General features: G+C 35.2%; 1 protein-coding gene across 1 annotated transcript in view; it reads left to right on the plus strand.

Annotated features, from left to right (window-relative positions):
• The first annotated feature begins 1608 nt into the window (after positions 1–1608).
• LOC123566402 (snRNA-activating protein complex subunit 3-like) overlaps positions 1609–22929 on the plus strand; it is a 28256-nt gene continuing 6935 nt past the window's right edge. Inside the window, exons 1-6 of the mRNA XM_045360445.2 lie at positions 1609–1810; positions 6996–7094; positions 12678–12774; positions 13572–13727; positions 15570–15710; positions 19086–19168. Of these exons, the coding sequence (XP_045216380.2) occupies positions 1647–1810; positions 6996–7094; positions 12678–12774; positions 13572–13727; positions 15570–15710; positions 19086–19168 (740 nt within the window). The 5' untranslated portion in view covers positions 1609–1646. The remainder of the gene's footprint in view (positions 1811–6995; positions 7095–12677; positions 12775–13571; positions 13728–15569; positions 15711–19085; positions 19169–22929) is intronic.

Consider the following 22929-nt stretch of genomic DNA (forward strand, 5'->3'; position numbering starts at 1 on the left):
AAATAACAACAGAAAACTGGCCATCAGCAGTTTTTCAATCCTCCAGTTATATGCAGTTTCTAAAAAAAACTGTTTTTTACTAGTCATTTCATGCTGGAAACAGTTTTAATAACTGGCAAAGAAGGCAGTTTTTCTGAAAAACTGCTATTTCACTGCAAAAAGACTGCAAAATTGAGCAGTGTTCCCCCCTAAGGGTTATTTCTTAATTAAAGCGCACCAGAGATTGTGTTGTGACTATTCAACTGCATAGAAAAGGCTTTATTGCAGACACAACTGAAGAAGTGGGCTTCAAATACCCCGGATTAAATCCTAACAGTAAATATCACAGTTTTAAGCACACCTGCACAGGACGGCAAGGAAAACATATATAAGTGCCACTGTGTTTTTTTGATATACCAAACTAATGTCTTTAGGTATTAGATCACTAATAGAGAACCTCCTTTTTGAAGAGTATTCAATTCCTACTATAAACCTACTTTTTTTAATACTGCAATTTTTAGTGGGGCGTAGGTTCAAGCTCTACTGGGACCAATTTTTTTTTTCTCCTTAATTTCCTTTTTTTCTAGAAAGTTTTTACTTCTTTCAAGACTTATTATTGATTTCTTGTACAAAAATGATTAATCTTACAAGCGATTTCTTGGTGTTCAAAGTGAATTTACTACTTAAACAGAAGGGGTAGAGTTACACATCTTTAAGAATATTGAGTTACACGCGGTGAAAGTTCTCTATTTGGCTTTCACTCTTAGATTATATATTTTGGAAGAAATTTAGGTAGGTTTTATGTCTGCCCTAAGGTTATTTTTAAATGGAGTAAGCAAAATTCAAAACAGAAACACAGCATTCGACCTTATTTTTTCAATGTTGAAGTATGAATTCTGTCTCATTAAATCCGTTTACTTGAGGCACCATAGAAAAAAATGATATTGACATTTTTATTTTGTGTTTTATAATTGTTTACCAATAGTTTGATGTTTCTTTTATTAAAATTAATAGTAAAATGAGTTCTCTGCAAACGTTTTGGATGTGGCTATCACTTTGAAATTTGTCTTTACTTGAGCTTGAGGAGATACCACAAGTTATACAAAATTTATAAAAAAAACGGCAAGGTAAAAGTTGTTTAAAAACTGCAAAATATAGTGCAAAACACGTTTACCTTTCAGAATATACCAAGCAAAGGCCATTTTGTAAAGGAAGTGTCTAGCCGTCCGGTAATCGGACGCCTAGCTTGCGTTCTAGTCGTCCGGTTACCAGACGGCTAGCAAATCCTCAGGGGATTTTCTAGTCGTCCGGTAATTGATTTCTTAATAATAAAACATGATTTTATATAGTTTTAATGTTATTTACTTAAGATATCGATACTTATCTGCAAACAAAATTTTGTGTGAATACATATTATACAGATTTACAATAAATCACTGCATTATTCAGCGGAATAACATTACTATTAGTGATCTAATACCTTACATTTTTACCATTGTTTTCAAATTTAAATCAGCATAAAATCGGAGAGGCTATGTTCCAATTGTAAAATGATAATAAACTCTTTTAGAAAAAGAAAACATGATCTCTGGTTACACGAATATAGTTTGGGAACCAGCCTTGTAACCGCAGAAATTACTGACAGTAACGAATGTTAAACTGTTAAGATGGCGGCCTCCACGGAAAAAATAAATGTCAGAGAATTTCTGTCGAAATGGGACAATGATGTGTATCATACATGTGCAGAAGAGTCGAAATCCGATGTGGAAACATTGACCAAAAAACTTAAAATGAGTGCCGAAAATGTGAAGGAACTTGAAAACGTGTGCAGGTGATTTGTAATCTATTTTCGCGATAATAAACACTTGAAGAGGTTACGGTAAAACCTACGAATGCAAATGTTCGGCTAAAGTCAGTTTGTTAAGGGAACTTGTAAGGCCAGTGTGTGTGTGATTGACCTACTGATGAAATCTGTTTGAGTGAAGCCATGATCTAAGTTGTTTACATTATGCCTTTTTTTTGTTCTCCGAATAAATTTATGGGTATGTTCTGCAATGTGTCACACGGTAAAACTATCTACCTATCTTCCATTACTTATCTATCTATCTTCCATTAATGTCGAACCCCTTAGACATAAAATTTTCTGTGACGTAGACACTTGCACGTCAAGCCACAAAGATTGTTAGTAGAAAATAAAAGGAAAATTGGGCCAAAATAAAAGGCAGTGGCTAGAGGACCGGAATTGGTTCCCTAGACTGCGAACTTATTCGTCCGGAACCGGTTCTCTAAGCAAAATACCATGCATAGGCTAGGGAACCGGAATTTTATTTCTATGCATAATACTGCCAAAATCCACTTTGTTTCTTTTGGTAAGTATCGTGTGCATGTTCTTATCTTAATAAGTTAATTAATTTTACCATTTCAGCAAGCTATGCCCTTTTATTTATTTGTGTTTACTATGTCTCCAGAAGTGTACTCGCCGCATACTGTCCGCCATATTGGAATGATAAAATAAACTAGTACGAATGAATGCGAAATCGCGACACTGGATAAACTTGAAATTTAAACTTAAAAGGTAAAAGACAATAAAAGAAACGATTGAAACAAAATAAGTAATTTCAGTATTGATTACATATCTTTGAATGTGAAATGCTGAGGTGTTACAAACCAGTATTTAAAGTGATCAAAGAATATGTATGAAGTTTTAAGGGCAATTAAATTAATTTGTTCCTCTATAAACATGTAATGACGCAAATACAAACCAATATTATTTTATATTTTAATAAATAATTTAAACATAGTACAAGTTTAAAGCAAATAACATTTAAAAACGGCAAAGTAGTTTTCACGCATTCATTCCTACTAGTTTCTATCATTTGAATATGGCAGTCATGGTATATATGCGGCTGTTACAGTATAGAACTTGAACATTATTAAAACTGGGAGAAAGTGTGTAGGCAGCCAGGTAGCTCAGTCGGTAGAGCATTGGAACAGTATTCTGAGGCCCCGGGTTCGAGTCCTGGTCTGGCTGCACATTTTTCTCACCCTGGGACGCCAATTTCGGCGTTTCCGAGAACCCTGGTACACTGATTTGACAAGGTCATTTACAAGCATAATTAGTTGTGTCACACAGGATCTTTTTTCTCAAAAAACAACCAGGAGCACCTTATGTACTACTTCCTCTTTCCATTACGGCAGTTTGTAAATTATATGAAAATGATCAAATGTTACTGTAACAGTTACATGCATTTCCATTGATTTTTTTGCTAAAACCATTTTTAAAAGTTACCTTCCAGGGAATTGCAAGCAGTTACATGTATATATCTTTTGTTTATGATTTCAGACCATACATGTATAAATAGCAAATTTTCATATTCAAATTCAATTTAGTTAACTTTGTAATCACTGATTTTAGAAACTGAATGCACAGTATTATACATCCCTGGATGTAAACAATCAACAAAGGCAGCCATAAGCAGTAGTTCAAAGATTTCAGTAACCATAACTTGTATGATTTGATTTGCAGAGTGTTAATTATTTTTCCACATGATCATTAATCATTTCTGTCTCGGTTTCTTACTGCCCAACAATGAAATTGTTTACATCTGGAAATAGATGTCTGCACATGCACCATGGTTAAATGTGTTGTTTTTAAAATTGCTTAAAAGTGTAGTGAGGACTTTAATTGTTTTTTTTTTTTTGTATTTCCCATCGAAATCATTGAAAGTATGCCAATTTTAACAATTTTCGTTGCTTCAGTATTGAAAACAAAATTATTTGTGCATGTAGAAGTGGAACAGTTTTTTTTTCTGCAAAGACAATTAATTGTTCTTTAGAAAATAGCTTTAAACTTCTTAAAATGTAGACACTTTACCCCACTAATGGGGTCTCCGGCTTAAAATAGAAATATCACTGAATGACATTTTCCCTGTAGCCACACAGCTGATCTTCATTAAATTTTGTCCTTAGAATCGTTATATTTTCCTCTTGCAAATTTATTAAAATGGGGGTATTTAACCTGTTTCATGATGATGTCTTTTGTTCAAATCACATATACAGTACGTCCAAGATGAAAAGTCAATTTTTTGCGCGACCTCGGTGACAAAAAACGATTGACTGTGTCCTTTTGCGGTGTCCCGAACACGCTAGCACATCTAAACGGACACTGAGTCCGTTATCGGCTGCCTAGCGATCGGCGGACACGGTGGGTCGCGGTGTACAATTGCGGTGATTCTCCGTGTTCAGATCGTCTCAATTAATCCCGTTTTTGGTTGTAGAAAGATAATTTTTGCTCCTATATTTTGTTTTAACAATATTGTTTTCTGTTTTCAGGTGAACACTAAGCTTATAAGATGTGTAATTATAAACTGTTTTGTTTCCTTTGTTTATGTTCATAGTTGTATGTAAAAATGTTAAAACGTCCACTAACAATTACTACTAACATTACATGTTGGAATAAATGTTTTACTCACCTCTGTTGCAATTAAACTGCCTAAGTCTTTCTTTCGTTTAGCATGTTTGCCAATTTTCACATGTTGCGAAATTATTTGGTAAGTTACTTATGATTAATAACTTCATGTTGGTATAACAAGTGCTAATTAGGTAATTGTCGACATCAATAAAGAGTATTTAAATTTTATAGTTTTCGAGTAAAACTTCTTTCTATAAAATGCAGTTTCAAACAGTTAATTTTAACTTCAAGTCATGAAAATTGTTCGATGTTTAAATCAATATCATTTTCACTTGTACATGTAGTCTAGTTTATTTTCAATTTGCAATGACGTATTATCGTAAAATTTACAATGAAACAAGGGATAAATCAAAAGTTATGAAGCAGTTGTTTTATATTTCAGGTACACATCAACTACTAGTATATAAAAAATAGAAGAGAAAAAAAACAGAATTGAAGTTTCGGAGCAGTAATAGCTAGTAATACGGTCCCGCACGGTCCTAAAGCTAGTTATACTTGAGGCACGTTCAGCTAGACAGTCTTGCTTGGACTACAAGAGTAGTGATAATCAAATACGACAAGATTTTTTTGCCGTCGCGCGGGACAGTTCACTACAGGATGTTTTAAAGCCACTAATAAATATGTATCATTTCCATATGGTTTATAATAAATAATGAAAGCATAAAGTAGTTGTTATCTATACTTACGGGTACTGGTAGAACATTTCAACAAGAGTGAAAATTACAGCACAACACCAGAGGAGGGAAGAAGCAGAAAACGAAAATCGGGCTTCTATATCTTTTATTAATTCAATTTTTTTCTATACGAAATTTAACGGAATATAATATTTATTAGGAAGCACAAACAATTCAAACAAATAAAGCCAAGAATGATTTACACTAGAAAAATAAAATATTTTGCTATGTTTTCTTATTCATAACATGTACATAGATACAAACGATACCAACAATCGAAGATTATTTACACAAAATACAGACAGACAGACAGACATATTCTATAAATCACCATGTAATAATCACACACATAACGTGACAAATACACGTGGAGTTGTTAAAACTAAACAGTATAATTCTATTTCATATTTTGTTTCTGTTCCCTATAGTCTATTACACAGACAAAATTTTATGGAAAAGATCATATACGTTATTACGAATATGCAAATATTACGAATATGAAAGTATCTTAATCTTGCCGAAAATAATACAGAATGGAGAATAAACAATTTTTGTCAGTAGTGAATACATAATATGAATTATATAATAAACACAAAATAATTTCTGTAAGAATTACCGATACATAGGTTTTTGTTTTATATGAGGCTATAAACATATATGACATTTAATGCTAATAAAATTATGTTTACAAAAAAAAAATATATATTAAATTGTAAGTTGTTGCTTCCAAGGCTCTTACTCAGCACTATTTTTCGTAATCTTGCCCTGAAAAAAGAAAGCAGATAAAACATTATTTTTAACAGCTGTATGTTACACATTAATAATTTCCTGAAATTTGAAATGTCATGTGATATAATTCGATTAATTTGTTGTTTCAGACATGTAGACAAGCATCTAAATGTTTAATGGATAAATACTTTGTTTACTTTAAGTGAATACCACTGTTTTCTTTCCCGAGCGAAAACTTTAATGTCGATATTCTATTTTGCATTAAAATTAAATTTCATTTTTTTTTTTTTTTTGATATTTACAAAAGCAAATAAATTCGTTACAAATTAACAAGTTATTCAAAAACTACTAATTTTAACTAATAACTTACCTCTTAATAATTATCTAACTCCATGCCAAACTGTGAACGAAGATTAATCGTTAGGGTTTTAAATAACGTAATCGTATTAAAGTAATTGTTAGTATAACAACAGAAGTTTGCAACAAACATACAAAACTGCAAAAGTGAACTCTAAATAAAACAACTGAATTTACAAGTTTTATTGTTTATTGAGCACTGTGTCGTCGTATACGCTTCGTGTCAAATGCTGTACCTGCAAAATACGAAAAGTTTCCAAAATTACCTTGCAGACAAACATTGAAACTGAAAAATTACGATGATATTTTGTGTTAACATTCACATAAATATATCTTTTAATTTTTGGTTAAAATAAAATGAAAAATAGCATATTTTAAAACAATATCATGAACACCGCAATCCGCCGCGATTTCACCGCGAAACAGCGTGTTCGGCGAGCACCGTGTCCGGACACGCTGTTCACCGCGATTTGCGGTGAAATCACCCAGCTGGGTGGTCAAATTTCTTTGAACACGCTAGTCTGGTGTCACGGTGATGGGTGTCCTTGGAACTTTTCATTTTGGACGTACTTGTTTGTATATATATTCAAAGTCAGTTAGGGACATTATGGCCCTCTTATATCATATTGCTTTGTGCAAAATAATGCAAGTACTGCTATGTTGTGGGGATTGGGAGATGTGGTGTGTTTTTTTTTGGGGGGGGGGGGGATTCTCAAAAAAAAATTAAAACTAAAGTTGGGAGAAAGCGTTGTTTTTATACACTGCAATTTCTATTTTACTTTCAGTTTAGACCTGCTTGAACCAGACACAGAGGAAAGACATCTCTATGACAAATGGGAGTACCTGGAAAATATTCCTGGTGATGCAAAACTCATGTGTGTTAGGTAAGCTGAAATTTCTCATATTTTGTATACCTCATGATATAAGATTGCCAACAAAATGCCCCTTCTGACAAAGTAAATGAGACCAATGCACTCTTAAAAAAAAACCCTCTTGGGACTAGGTTTGTGTTTACTGTAAAAACAACAGGTGCCAGAGCTAAAATAGAAAAATCTTCTAACACCTATTTTAAACTGTCATTCTAAAATGCTGGTCTGATTTTGAAATATTGGTATTGAATGACACTTTACCAAAATTGTTTAAGCCTTTCCATTATAATTTATTATCTGGCTGTATAGAAAACTTCTAAAATCATCTTGTGTTAAACTGCCAGCCAGTTTTCAAAATAACTTGGCAGAATATTGCTTGAATAACTTTCAAATACTTACCTGTTTAAATTGTGATTAAGGTAAGCCATCCTGGTCCATCATGGACTACTTGTGATCAGAAAGAATGCCCCTTAGATGTCATTGTGGTCGATGAGGTCAAGGCTACCATTACCACAAAAAGAAAAATCAGTGTCCACTCGATAACTAAAGTTTGGACTGATATATTGAAATGAATTTATTAACCCTTATCCTGCTAAATTTCTATAATGAACTTGTCCATCTTTCAATTTGGTCAGTACCATTAACTATTTAAAAGAGGTGCAGTTACCAAAAAGATACTGACTGAATGGCAAACAGTGCAGATCATGATCAGACTGCATGGCTGAATGCAAATATTTTTTTGGTGAGTACTGTAAAAGCAGAAATTTTCACAAGGGTTTAATTTTCGCTATATTTGCGAGGCCCTACATCTTGCAAAAATTTATCCTTGCAAAAATATTTGCCATTAGTATAATTCAAGTAGGATATAATTAAAGTAGGATACCATTTTAGCAATTTTGGAAATATTAAACCTTGCGAACATACTCAAAATTTCAAATTCGCGAAACTTTGACCCAGCGAAAATATACGGCTTTTACAGTAAATGGTTTACACATGTAAGATAATCATCTAAACATGTTTATATTTATCTGCTCAAATGGCAGGTTTTCCTAAATGACTAATAGCTTGATAAACAGTAAATAACTTACACATTAAGGTCAGGTTGGTACACTATTTCTTTCGATGTCATATTTCTCTAATAATTTTTATAATACTATAGTCACTTCTCTCTGATCTTGGCTGCCTTTGTAAGACTGCTGTATCAATATTAGTGCATGAATTAGAAATATGAATGTACTTTAAATTTGATTATTTTCTGATTTTGAATTGAAACACTCTTGTTGGGCAGTGAACCTAACCGGTGTTCCTGGATTCTGTACCATTACAAACCTGTTCTTCGCAAAATAAAATGCCAACTTCCCCACATGAATCAGAGGTAGAGAATGAATGGTTTCAGACACGATGTCTTTTATCAAATTGTCACAGAGAATATATGCCAAGTCCGAGGATCCAACTCACGACCTCGCAATCCGTAGATCTGCACTCTCCCTATTGAGCTAAGCGAGTGGGCTGTATGGAGTCTGATTTTTCAATACCATAAGTTGCCAAGTCTGATGGTCCTTGTTTGGGTTAGAAACTGTGGAATAGTTTAAGCTTGCTGTCCTTAGCTTGTCACAAGTCCATTTTGTAACTACAATGTATGTTAACTGGTTTGGGAACACAATTTTTAGCTGTCTGTAATGGTACCTTCTTTTTAAACTTTTTCTGTGTTATCTTGCTTTTACAGTAATATTTTGTAATCTTGACTGGTTTCAAAATTTCTGCTAATGTTCAATTTATCACCTAACAAGCCTCTTCAGTACCTAGGGTACAAAAATTGAGTTTTTACAACTTCTAACTATCCCATATTGATTCTAATTTATTAAATCAGTTAGCACTACACACTTCTCAAGGATGTATTGGCAAATTTATCATGAAATTGTTTACAAATGAGATTTTAGCTTACATGAACTTTAGTACGTGTGTAGGGATGGTCTGGTAACTGTCATCAGTCTTCAGCCATCTTGCTTAAAAATCCTCTCTTCTGAAACTATTCATCAGAATTAAACCAAACTTGGTCAGTAGCATCCTGGCATAGACGTCTATCAAGTTTAGTCAAATGGTTTAGCTTGGCCCATTTTAACAGCTGCTAAGGCTAAAAATAGAAAAAAAAACTTAAATAATTAAATAATTAAATAATTAAATAATAATTAATAATTAAACTAAATAATTTCTCTTGAACAGCTAGAAGATATAAGTTGGTTTGTAGCACCAAGGTTCTTTCCCAAGTCTGTACAAGTGGGAGTGCTTGGCCCTTTTTAGGGGCCACAGAAGCAAAAAAGAGCAAGAACTTTAAATAATTTTTAATTACTTCTTGATGGTTCTTCTTCAATCTTGATCTGTAGCATCATTCATTTTTAGATCCTTCCCCGGATTTACTCAGATGGGGAAACTTGGTTTCTTTAAGGGCGGCTAGAGCTAAAAAAATAGAAAAACCTTTAAACATTTTCATCTCATAAACCACATGATGGATATACACCAAATTAAGCTAAATGTAGCAATGAACCTCTGTCAGATTTGTTCAAATGGTTTCACTTGGCCTTTTTTTAGGGGTTGTTAAAAATAGAAAAAACCTTAAACAACCTCTTTTCATTAACCAATTGTTGGATCTTGATTTCCTGTATGAACCTGTCTCATATTTCTTCAAAGGTTCCACAAGTCCCCCTTCAGGGGTAGCATAAGATAAAAATAGGAAAAATCTTCATACAACTTCTCATGATCTGTCTGATGATTCATCACCAAACTTGGTCTGTAGCATCCTTCTAAGGGTCTCTCTCAAGTTTATTCAAATGGTTCCACTTGGTCATTTTAAGGGAGCACCAGAAGTAAAACTGGGAAATATATTGTAACAGCTTCTTTATATGTATGCCTGATCAATCTTACAAAATTTGGCTTATAGCGTCCTTGGCACAAACCTCTCAGAATTTGTTTAAATTGTTCTGCTTGATCCCTTTTAGGGGTCACCAGAGCTGAAAAATAGAAAACTCTTAAAACTTATTCTTACCATGAACCTCATTTTTGGGTCATCACAGCAGAAAATAGAAAATCTTTAAATGACTTTAAGTTAACTGCATTAAGGATGTTCACCATACTTGGTCACAAGCAAGGTCCAATTATACAATACCATAAATTGCTAAGTCATGGTCTTTGTTCGACTTAGAAACTGTAAAACAGCTGAGCTTGCTGTCCTATGGACAGGGCTTGTCTTAAGTACAATTTGTAGCTACAGTGTATGTCAACTGGTTTGGGATCAAAATTTTAAGCTGTCTATAATGGTACCTTCTTTTCAAACTTCTTTTGTGTTATCTTGCTTTTACCATTATAGTATTTTGTCATTTTGACTGGTTTCAAAATTTCTGCTGATGTTCAATTTTGTCACCTAACAATCCTCTTCATTACCTGCGTAAAGGAGTTTTAACAACTTGTAACTCTCCCAGATTGATTCTAATTTATTAAACTATTCCTACAATTAGCACTAGACTATTCATGGATAAGTTGGCAATTTTATCATAATTGTTGTTTACCAATGAGTTTTTTCTTCATCTGAACTTTGTTCAGGATGAGCCATAACAACGTTCAGAGTCACAGAGCAGTGAGTGTTAGTATAGATGGATGGTCCAGTGTTTGCAACAATCGTCCTGAATCAACATTACTTCTTAAAAATCTTCTCTTCTGAAAGTAACAGTCAGAATGGCATCAAACTTGATAAGTAGCAGTCTGAAATTAACCATTTTCAGATTTATTCAAATGGTTCAGCTTGGCTCATTTTAAGGGCTGCTAAAAACTGAAAATAGAAATACCTTTAAATAACTTCTCATGAACCTCTGGATGGATATTCATTAAAGTTTGTTTGTAGCATTATGAAAAGGTCCTATTCGAAATCTATACAGTGGGGTGCCATTTTAGGGGCCACTAGAGCTTAAAAAAGAAATCCCTTTAAATTATTTCTAATGAACTGATGGATTTTCATCAGACTTGATCTGTAGCATCGTTGTAAGATCCTCTCCCATATTTATTCAAACATGGACACTTGGTTCTTTCAAGAGGCCACTTCTGCTAAGAAATAGACAGATCTTTAAACAACTTTGTCTCATGAACTTCTTCATGGATTTGCACTAAACTTGGCCTGTAGCATCCTTGCACGGACCTCTCTCAGAATTTGTTTAGAATGGTTCCTATTAATCCTTTTATGGAGATCACCAGAGCTAAAACTAGAGAAACCCTAAACAGCCTTATCTCATGAACCACTTGATGGATCTACACCAAATTTTGTCTAAAGCATTATTGTATGAACCTTTGTCATATTTGTTCAAAGGTTCCATTATAGTCCCCTTCAGGGGTAGCTTGAGATAGAAATAGGAAAAACCTTCAAACACCATAGTAGCATCCTTGTGAGGACCTCTCTCAAGTTTATTCAAATGGGTCCACTTGGTGAATGTGGGAAAAAACTTGTAACACCTTCTTCTTGTGAATGTCTTGATGGATCATCGCAAAATTTGGCTTAAGGCATCCTTGGCACAGACCTCTCAGTTTTGGTTCTGCTTGATACCTTTTTGGTGTCACCAGAGCTGAAAAATAGAAAAATATTTAAACAACCTTACCATGAACTGCTTGATAGATCTTCACCAGCTCTGAGTGACTCTCAAGTTTGTTCTAACAGTTACACATTTTTGGGCTATCACAGCAGAAAATGGGAGAAAGCTTTAAGTTAACTGCTTTAAGGGTGTTTACCATTTAACTTGGTCAGAAGCGAGTTCAGATTGGTCATAGTCTGCCTCAGGTGAGCTGCTTAGGCCCATTATGGCCTCTGATATGTGATTTGGTTTGCCCAAAGGTATACCCCTGCAATTCAAGTTTTGGGGTTTTTATGGATGCCTCATCCATTTGTCCATCCTGACACATTTAAGACAACTTGACACCACTGACAGAAATTTGATATTACTTGACACAGTGATAGAGTGCAATGAAAGAAAGTGTTAAGCATAAGAACCATATCAGTTTCTTGAATTATTTTAAATTATCCCCCTTTTTTGTGCTCTTTACATTTTAGACTAGAGGATGGACACTACTAAATCCACATCCACTATTTCATATAAATCCCACTTATTTAACTTTAATATCCTGCTAAATTTCTAAGACGGACTGGCCCATCATTCACTTTGGGCAGTACCATTTACTATTTACTATATCTCAGGGGTGGTCACTGAAAATTAACTGACTGAATAGGAACAGTGCAGACCATGATCTATGTTAGGATTGTGGTAAGGTTCTGCTATTGATGATACTTTATCCTGCAATTTTTTAATTCTGTAAGTTTAACCTTTACAATGCTGGACACGATTGATTCTGCCTTTGCAACCAGTGCAGATGATCTGTGCTGTTCGGGATTCAGTCAGTATCTTTTGGTATGCACCCCTTTTAACAAGTAATGGTACTGCCCAGATTGAAAGATGGACATGTTCGTTATAGAAATTTAGCAGGGTAAGGGTTAAAATACATTTATTCCATATGCCTTTCACTTACAACATTGCTCACTGAGGTAATTATTAATTATTACAGGTTTCAAAAACAAGAACTAGAGAGGAGAAATCAAAATTCTGCGCACCTGATTGCAGTTTACAGAAAATTTAAATACAGACAGACAGACGAACACTTGGTAAGATATGTTTAAATGCTAAAATACCCATAATGCATAGCTGCTGAAATATCCATGATCTAATGGTGAAAACACTTCTAATATTCCCCATGAAGAGCTGTTGGGTAGAGTTTACGCGATATCTGTGTGTGTTCATGCGTTACAATTTCCCCAGTCGTATATTATAACGATAAGTCACATAGAGGTGATGTTTATTAAGAGTGTTTGTATTCGCTCATTTCTGTTTTCCTGTAAGTATTGTGGAAATTAACTAATTTGGTGTGGGGCATTCTGTTGTGATCCTGTCACGGTTCTGCTTGACTAGTTAGGGACCACATGAGCAAAAAGTAGGAAAAGCATCTCATGATCTCATAACTGTTTGATGAATGATTAACAAAGCTTGGTCAGAAGCATCCTTGGACTTTCTTTAACTGCTTGTTTAATAGTTCAGCAGATAGGGTCACCAATTTAAAGGTCATATCTGCAAGGTTAAAGTAATATAGCTTAATTATCTGTTTTTATGACGGGGGTCATATCTAACATAATTTGCAGGGTTAATGCAAAAGGGTACCATTACCTTCTTTATTTAGAAGCACTTGATACAGGTTGTAATGCCGTGAATCATGTTAGATATATTAGAAATGAGCGTTTTCATACTTAACAAAATTGTTCCTTTCATAAGACCATGTGCCATGACATATATTCAAGGTAAAAAGGTCAAAGTCAGGTGAAAGACGTAGTACCATCGCAGCCCTCTTTGTACTACGAAAGTTTTGAAAGGTATATGTTGAAAAGAGTTGCATTCCTGTTCTTTCCAGATGTATGACCCAGGACCTGATGGGAGCAAACTTAAAGACATACCAGAGGATTGCAGAGTTATCTACCCTGATGTGGTATTGACTGTTCATATACATAGACCAAGTAAAGTTAAAATGGCTAAAAAGCTTTATGAGGAACAAGGAAAATATGAAGCGGTAGGTGTAATAAAGTATTTTCTGCCTTCAAGGAAAGAGATATATGAAAGTCTGATTTAAAACCAAGTTTAATGACAAAAAGATTAACACTTTGACCATAAGGGGGGCCTCCGTGGCCGAGTGGTTATGGTCGCTGACTTCAAACACTTGCCCCTCACCAGCGTGGGTTCAAGCCTTTCTGTGGGCATTGAAGTCTTCATATGAGCCAGAGGAAGCCATCCAGCTGGCTTACTGAAGGTCAGTGGTTCTACCAAAGTGTCTGTCCTGGATAATGCACAGAGGGGCAACTGGAGTCTTCCTGCACCATCAAAAGCTGGAAAGCCACCATATGACCTATAATTGTGTCGGTGTGACATTAAGCTGAACAAAACAAAAAACACCTTGACCACCCATCTGTCTTATTTTGGTCCAGTTAGCAAGTGTAATGCCAGTTTTATCTTTTTTTGCACTTGCCCAAACCTGTAATGTAATGAATGGCTGAACTTTGTTACAGTGTAGATAAAATATTGCTGCATGATTAAAATCTGCAAACCAGTCTGCCCATTGCATCTTTATAAGTCAATGAGTCCTTTGTAAAACTCAGTGATATGTAATTTATTTATCAGAACCTAAATTTGCATTGTCATTTCCAGTTGAGTTTTTGCACTTTTCTATGCATTTTATGGGTATGCAAGCTCAAATTTGTACCCTGAATTTTCAAATAAAGAAAAAAAAATCAGTACAGTAAGTTTTCTAGGTCAAATATTCCTTAGTCATTCTTAGCTTGATGATACAAAGTTTATGATCTGTCTACTTCAAAGCCTGCTGGTTGGTCTCAATTTTTCATACACTTACACTTCATAATTTTCACTAAACAGATTAGGTACAAACTTAAAATAGTTGTTCATTGTCATGACCCACACCACAAGACACATGGTCAATAACTCATGCACCAGTATATGCCTCTTTTTTTAGGTAAGATGCACTCTACTCTGTCTTTATTATCCCTCCACCTGAAGGCAAAGGGAATATGGTTAAAGTCTTGTCAATACATGGATTTTATTCAGACTGCACACAAGGATGAAAGAGCATTGTACAATTTGATCTGTTATTTTCAAACTTGACCACTGACTGAAAAAAAATGTCCGACTTGATTTTCGAAAACTGTCACACTATGCTTGAAAGAAATATTTCAAACCAAAATGTGCCAGATATGTGAAACACAAGTTTGGCTCTTAAGCAGCAAGTCTGCAAACTTATCAAATTGTTTTTAGCTCATCTGATTTTTTGAAAAAAGAATGATGAGTTATTTTCATCATTTGATTGGCATTGGCATTAGCGTTGGCCTTGGCGATGTCTGGTTAAGTTTTATGTTTAGGTCATCATTTCTCCTAAAATATATCAAAGCTTTTGCTTTAGAACATGCAACACTTGTTCACCATCAATAGCTGATTCTATACAATTAGAAACATAACTCCATCCTGCTTTTTGCAAGAATTATGGCCCCTTTTAAACTTCATATATCAGAGAAAATATCAGAAAAACACATGGGTAGGACAACATTTCTGTTACACAGGGACAATAGAAATCAGATGAGTGTCTGCACCCTCAAGGCGGTGCTCTTGTTCTTCTAGTTTGGGCTTGTTTTAAACAGCCATCTGCCTTAACCAGCCAGACTGTTTCTCTTTATTGGCTAGTTGCTTAACACTGGTTTGAGTGTATAACCTTACCTATCTGTGCATCTTAAAATTCATATTGTTGTGCTGTAAATGGGAAGGTAAAGTTCAGTCCTCGAGCATGAAATTATTATGAAATACTTGTAAATACTCCTGTTTTTTAATCTATCATTTAATTGTGTTTCAGCCATTTTTGTCAAACACACTACTGGTGCTTGGGCGTCAGAAGTTGACAGACCTTCGGGATATGGTTAGATGTGTACATGATCTGACAGTAGCTGGAGATATGAGTGAAAACCCAGACATGGATTGTCAAGTATATGCAAAGGTAACATAATTACTATGTATTACATTTTAGACAGTTCTTGCTGAGTATTTATAAACTAGAATTTACTAGTAAATAAATAAATTTTATGGTCATAACTTATAGGAAACTTCTCAGATGAGATCCCCTTAACAACCAATATGGAGGGCCACACACTTCTCGCAACTCCTACATACCAAAATCAGGGAGCCCCAGGACTAACAAAATCAAGCTAACATAGAAATCTTTACAATGCAAATAGTGCGAAAAAGTCTGCACCAGTTTTTGCTGACTATTTTTAGCTCACCTGTCACAAAGTGACAAGGTGAGCTTTTGTGATCGCGCGGTGTCCGTCGTCCGTCCGTCCGTGCGTCCGTAAACTTTTGCTTGTGACCACTCTGGAGGTCACATTTTTCATGGGATCTTTATGAAAGTTGGTCAGAATGTTCATCTTGATGATATCTAGGTCAAGTTCGAAACTGGGTCACATGCCTTCAAAAACTAGGTCAGTAGGTCTAAAAATAGAAAAACATTGTGACCTCTCTAGAGGCCATATATTTCAAAAGATTTTCATGAAAATTGGTCAGAATGTTCACCTTGATGATATCTAGGTCAAGTTCGAAACTGGGCCACGTGCCCTCAAAAACTAGGTCAGTAGGTCTAAAAATAGAAAAACCTTGTGACCTCTCTAGAGGCCATATTTTTCACAAGATCTTCATGAAAATTGGTCAGAACGTTCACCTTGATGATATCTAGATCAAATTCGAAACTGGGTCACGTGCCGTCAAAAACTAGGTCATTAGGTCAAATAATAGAAAAACCTTGTGATCTCTCTAAAGGCCATATTTTTCATGGGATCTGTATGAAAGTTGGTCTGAATATTCATCTTGATGATATCTAGGTCAAGTCTGAAACTGGGTCACGTGCGGTCAAAAACTAGGTCAGTAGGTCTAAAAATAAAAAAACCTTGTGACCTCTCTATAGGCCATATATTTCATGAGATCTTCATGAAAATTGGTCAGAATGTTCATCTTGATGATATCTAGGTCAAGATCGAAAGTGGGTCACGTGCCATCAAAAACTAGGTCAGTAGGTCAAATAATAGAAAAACCTTGTGATCTCTCTAGAGGCCATGGGATCTGTATGAAAGTTGGTCTGAATGTTCATCTTGATGATATCTAGATCAAGTTCGAAAGTGGGTCACATGCCATCAAAAACTACGTCAGTAGGTCAAATAATAGAAAAACCTTGTGACCTCTCTATAGGCCATATTTTTCATGGGATCTGTATGAAAATTGATCTGAATGTTCATCTTGATGATATCTAGGTCAAGTTTGAAACAGGGTCATGTGCCGATCAAAAACTAGGTCAGTAGGTCTAAAAATAGAAAAACCTTGTGACCTCTCTATAGGCCATACTTGTGAATGGATCTCCATAAAAATTGGTCAGAATGTTCACCTTGATGATATCTAGGTCAAATTTGAAACTGGGTCACGTGCCATACAAAACTAGGTCAGTAGGTCAAATAATAAAGAAACCTTGTGATCTCTCTAGAGGCCATACTTTTCATGAGATCTGTATGAAAGTTGGTCTGAATGTTCATCTTGATGATATCTAGGTCAAGTTTGAAACTGGGTCAACTGCGGTCAAAAACTAGGTCAGTAGGTCTGAAGTTATTAAAATCTTTTGACCTCTCTAGAGGCCATATTTTTCAATGGATCTTCATGAAAATTAATTGAATGTTCACCTTAATGATATCTAGGTCAGTTTCGAAACTGGGTCACGTGCGGTCAAAAACTAGGCCAGTAGGTATAAAAATAGAAAAACCTTGTGACCTCTCTAGAGGCCATATTTTTCATGAAATCTTCATGAAAATTAGTAAGACTGTTCACCTTGATGATATCTAGGTGAAGTTCAAAACAGGGTCACGTACCTTCGAAAACTAGGTCAATAGGTCAAATAATAGAAAAACCTTGTGACCTCTCTAGAGACCATATTTTTCAATGGATCTTCATGAAAATTGGTCAGAATTTTAGTGTTGATAATATCTAGATCAAGTTCAAAACTGGGTCACATGAGCTCAAAAACTAGGTCACTATGTCAAATTATAGAAAAAACGCTGTCATACTCAAAACTGGGTCATGTGGGAAGAGGTGAACGATTCAGGACCATCATGGTCCTCTTGTTATGACTGGTTTCCCAGTAGTTTCCGGACCGAAATCGCTATTTTTTGCCTGTAACTTTCAAACAAAACATAGTAGAAACATAAATTTTTCACAGAAAAAACCTAGGTTCTTCATTAACACCATGCAGAATTCGTATTACACTTGCGTTCATAACACAAATGTAGATGAGGCCTCAAAGGGGGCAATTAATTCCATTAATATCTCAGTTAGTCCGAGTAGTTTTCCGGACCTTTCATTGCACAGTTGTAACCCTTCTCTAAAAGCAACCATTTCCGATTTCGTTACATATATTCAAAATTAAAACATTATTCTAAGGCGAGATGATGATTAGAAAAGAATATTTCAAGAATTTAACAAATACTAGATTTATAATATGCTCATTACAGTTACGTCTAATTACTTTTGAATGACGTTTGCAACGTCACGCTAAAATGACGGGACGTATTGAGCGAACTGGTAATATTACAAAAAAGAAATTAAGAACTTTTAATACAGTTAACAACTATTTTCTAAAAAACAGCAAGACCGGTCTCAGAATTGGTATTCTAACGCCCTGACCACTCGGGCATGGACACTAATGCTAAAAATTTGATTGATAGACGGTATCGTAGGTAAATCCCTGTCTATTTTGGTTCCTATTTCTAATCGATGATTGAATGCCGTAGTTAAGTGAAAAGGTCGATTTTTCTGACTTTCGTTGTTTTATTTTATTACTATCAGTATGTTTTTACTGTATCGTCTGTAAATGGGGGCATCAGTTGACTGATGTTTACCTTCAAGGGGCCTCAACTTCTGCGCATGCGCACTGTAACTGGAATTCCCCTGCGGTTGACAATCTCTTTTGTAAACATTACATCGAAGTAAGTTAAAACAACCGGGATTTTCAAATAATAAATAAGTTCGGTAATGCTAGGTTTTCGCTGCTAGTTAAAGGCAACAAATGTCTAGATAATATGATATTGTTACCCAGATGTTTTACTACGGCGTAAATGGTATACAGCACGAAATGTGAAAGGTCCGGAAAACTACTTAGGTCCGGAAACTACTGGGAAACCAGTAGAGCTGAAAAACTGGCTATTACTTTTTCAAATCGAGTGTGAGCTCAGTTTTCTTGCATTGATGAGTATTGACACCTGCTGGCTGTCCTGTTTGTTGCTCAACTGATACATGGTGTCACTGTAATTATGCTGTATCTTGATTTGCATACTTGTAGGATGTGTTCAAATCTGGTTTCTTCTTCATAAATGATGTGTTTTACAATGACCTGAGAGAAGATGATGCAAGAGATTATAGCAAGTAAGTTATTGTACAGTATTGCATGCTAAATAGGTGACCCGATGGTCTGGTGGTAACACGCTTGACTGTCAATCCAGAGGTCCAGGGTTCGAATCGCGGTCCAGACACTGGAAATTTTTGAGATGCTCTTGAGTGTCTCCCACCTAACTAAGAAGCCAGTACTGGTTCTTCCCAGGAAAGACAGCTTTGCAGGTATCAGTGCTATACACTGGTGGATGTTAAAGAACCAGACCGTCTATTTGCATAGAGCTAGGCTAAGTTAGCCGGACAGGCCTGTATCTAAAAGGATTTTTCTCTCTCTCTATTCTTGAGGCTTTGTCACTCTGTCTGTATGGTCAGATCGCTCTATGTCTGTACTAGTAGAGGATGAATTTGGCACCCTAGTGGCTGCCTTTGCCCTGTGTGAATCGCCTTTGAACATGTTTATCATGAAAAGGGCGCTATATAAATCTGGCATAATATATAAAAATATAAACAGAATACTGATGTGTTTTACAAGAACAGGAGATTATGCAAGGAACTACTATATAATGTTGTTGTATTTTTTTTAGCTCACCTGTCACATAGTGACAAGGTGAGCTTTTGTGATCACCCGTCGTCCGTCATCAGTCCGTCCATGCGTCCGTCTGTCCGTGCGTGCGTCAACAATTTCAATTTCTTGTCTGCACGATAGTGGTTTCATTTATGATTTTATTTTAACCAAACTTGCACACAACTTGTATCACCGTAAGATCTCGGTTCCTTTCTTCAAATGGCCAGATGCCATTATGGGTTCCAGAGTTATGGCCCCTGAAAGGGCAAAAATTAGCTATTTTGACCTTGTCTGCACAATAGCAGCTTATTTATAATTTGATTTTTACCAAACTGGTACACAACTTGTATCACCATAAGATCTTGGTTCCTTTCTTGAACTGGCCAGATTCCATTATGGGTTCCAGAGTTATGGCCCTTGAAAGGGCCAGAATTAGCTATTTTGACCTTGTCTGCACAATAGCAGCTTCATTTATGATTTTATTTTAACCAAGTTGCACACAACTTGTATCACCAAAGATCTTGGTTCCTTTCTTAACTGGCCAGATTCCTTCATGGGTTCCAGAGTTATGGCCCCTTAAAGGTCCAAATTGGCTATTTTGACTTGTTGCACATATAGAGCTTATTTATGGTTTGATTTGATCAAATCCATTGCAAAAATAATCTTGGATTCCCATAAATGATCTTGGTTCCTTTTTTATATATACCCCCAGATCCGTTAAATGGTTCAGTAAGTTTATGGCACCCTGAAAGGGCGAAAATAGATATTGGACCTTGGCTGATACAAATAGTCACTTCATTTTTTGTGTTTATACCCACTTGCACATTTTGGGTAATTTACAGATCTGTCTTTCTTGAATGCAGATACCATTGGTCAGAGATATGCCCAAAGGCCAAAATTTTTTTGACTTAGAGCATATACACACTTTATTTGGTTCTTTTTGATTCATTGTTGCAAAATTTTTCTTGCATCAAAATGAAATTCTTTGTTAGTTCACTGACAAATCAGATAATGTAAGGGTTTCCAGAATTTTAAATCTGATTTCTCCCGTGATTGTAATCAAATATGATTATATACAGTATATGTTACTTATAGGACTTATTTGAAATTCCATTATTGTCATAAGTTGGACTGAGCCAATCAGGGTAGATAACTATGGACTGATTTTAAGTCAAATTACCTCCCTTTATTTCAAATTAAAATGGGTATATCTCCGTAACTAATGAAGATACTGATCTGAAATTTCATGTATGTCAACAGATTTATTTGGCAGATCCTTCTTTTGTTCACTTACAATAGTTTGTTTTTTTAATAACTTCCCTTTTACGTTACTATAAATAGCTTATTTTTAGTTTGTTTTTTTTTATTGGCGGTAGGGAAAAACCGAGACCAATTTTCTGTGGTACAACATGGATGGTACCTCCAATTTTTAGGTGTATTTTGACATATCTGTACCTTGTAAGAATTTTGTTTTGTTTTTGGTTAAATTTCTTCCCTTTGTTGTTCCTGTCCTTTGGACTTAGATATTTTTTCTGAGGACCTTCTTGTCCTCAAGTGCAATGATAACAGGTGAGCGATATAGGGCCATCATGGCCCTCTTGTTGCATTATTTTGTGATATATTGCAACTTACACATTTTGAATTTTAGCATTGACGTAACTATGTGATTACAGCAAGTATTTTGTTGTACATGTCTTTTATTAAATCAACCTATAAATGCCATACATGGTCTGAAAAATGACCCTGTGAGCTGTGGATCTGCACTCTGCCAACTGAGCTAAACTTATGAGCAGAAATGCCATTTAAGAAAAAAATATCAGTAGTTAAAATGACCAGAACTTATTTGGAGTCTAGCCCTTATGGTGCTGGACACGACTGATTCTGCCTTTGCTACCAGTGTAGATCACGATCAGCCTGCACATCCATGCAGTTTGATCATGATCTGCACTGTTCGCCATTCTGTCAGTATCTTTTTTGGTATGCAATCCTTTTAACAGTTAATGGTATTGTCCATATTCAAAGATGGACAAGTTCATTATAGAAATTTAGCAGGTTAAGGCAGGGCGTCCGCTGCCTATTGCATTTGAAGCCACTGGCTCAAAAAAATCTCAAGTGGCGAAACATGGATCCACATATATTTTCATTTTTTTCCCCATGTTGTTATTGTGTATTTGATCCGGAAGCGTGGTTCCCGTTTCACACCTCTCGGATATTCTCCCGGGTAGATAAAACCGGTAACAAGAGTCTGTTGATAGTTGAAAGTTGATTTATATGATGAGTATGAGATTGTGTTGTTAATAAGTATGCTAATTTAATTTTGTATCATCATTGATAAAAAGACTTAAAATTGTTATTTATTTGTTATAAGAAAATATAAAACACAAAAGATATGACATTTACATAGATAGTAAGTGTAACAAGTATTATGTTGTTTATTTTATACACATATCCCTTCTTTAAGCATACAAAACAGACCATGGCTTCAAAAACATGGATTGGCTCCAAAGTGGCTCTAAAATTTTGAAAGTGGCTAAACTGGTGGCTCCAACTTTTAAAATCCCGGCGGACGCCCTGTTAAGGGCTAATATCTTCTAACTTACTTTAGCATTGTTTGTTATATGGCAGTTCAGTTACTGCAGCATTTTACTTTATTCATTGGCTTGCAAGTCAGTTGTCAAAACTACTCTAATTTTCTTAAAGGAAGAGATGCTTTTCTATGTGATATATACAGATTTTTTCCTAAGTTATATAAAAGATAAATTTTGGTTCAACATTAGAATACTTGGTATTCCTAATGCTTACCTTTCACACTTTGGTTTTTAAGGGAGATGTTAGAGTGAGCAAGTCAACCGGCCATAAACATTTCTGTTTTAGAGACATTTTAGAGGGGGCAGGTCAGCCACCATAAACAGTATAATACCTTCTGTGCCTAATGCTTACCTATAACATTTCTGTTTAAGAGAAATTTTAGAGGGGGCAAGTCAACCAGCCATAAACATTTCTGTTTTAGAGAAATTTTAGAGGGGGCAAGTCAGCCACCATAAACAGTATAATACTTTCTATGCCTTAAGTTTACCATTTAGGTATGAAGGTAGTAATTTGCCAGATAACCTCTGTGGTCCACTCAAATGTAGTTTATATCAATATATAGTGCCAATTTCCGACCTAGTAAAGGCCATTTTCATGCCAGATATAAGCTTTATTATGCTTTATTGTAAAGAGGAATGTC

The sequence above is a fragment of the Mercenaria mercenaria genome, chromosome 8, assembly GCF_021730395.1.
Source record: "Mercenaria mercenaria strain notata chromosome 8, MADL_Memer_1, whole genome shotgun sequence".
NCBI lineage: Eukaryota > Metazoa > Mollusca > Bivalvia > Venerida > Veneridae > Mercenaria > Mercenaria mercenaria.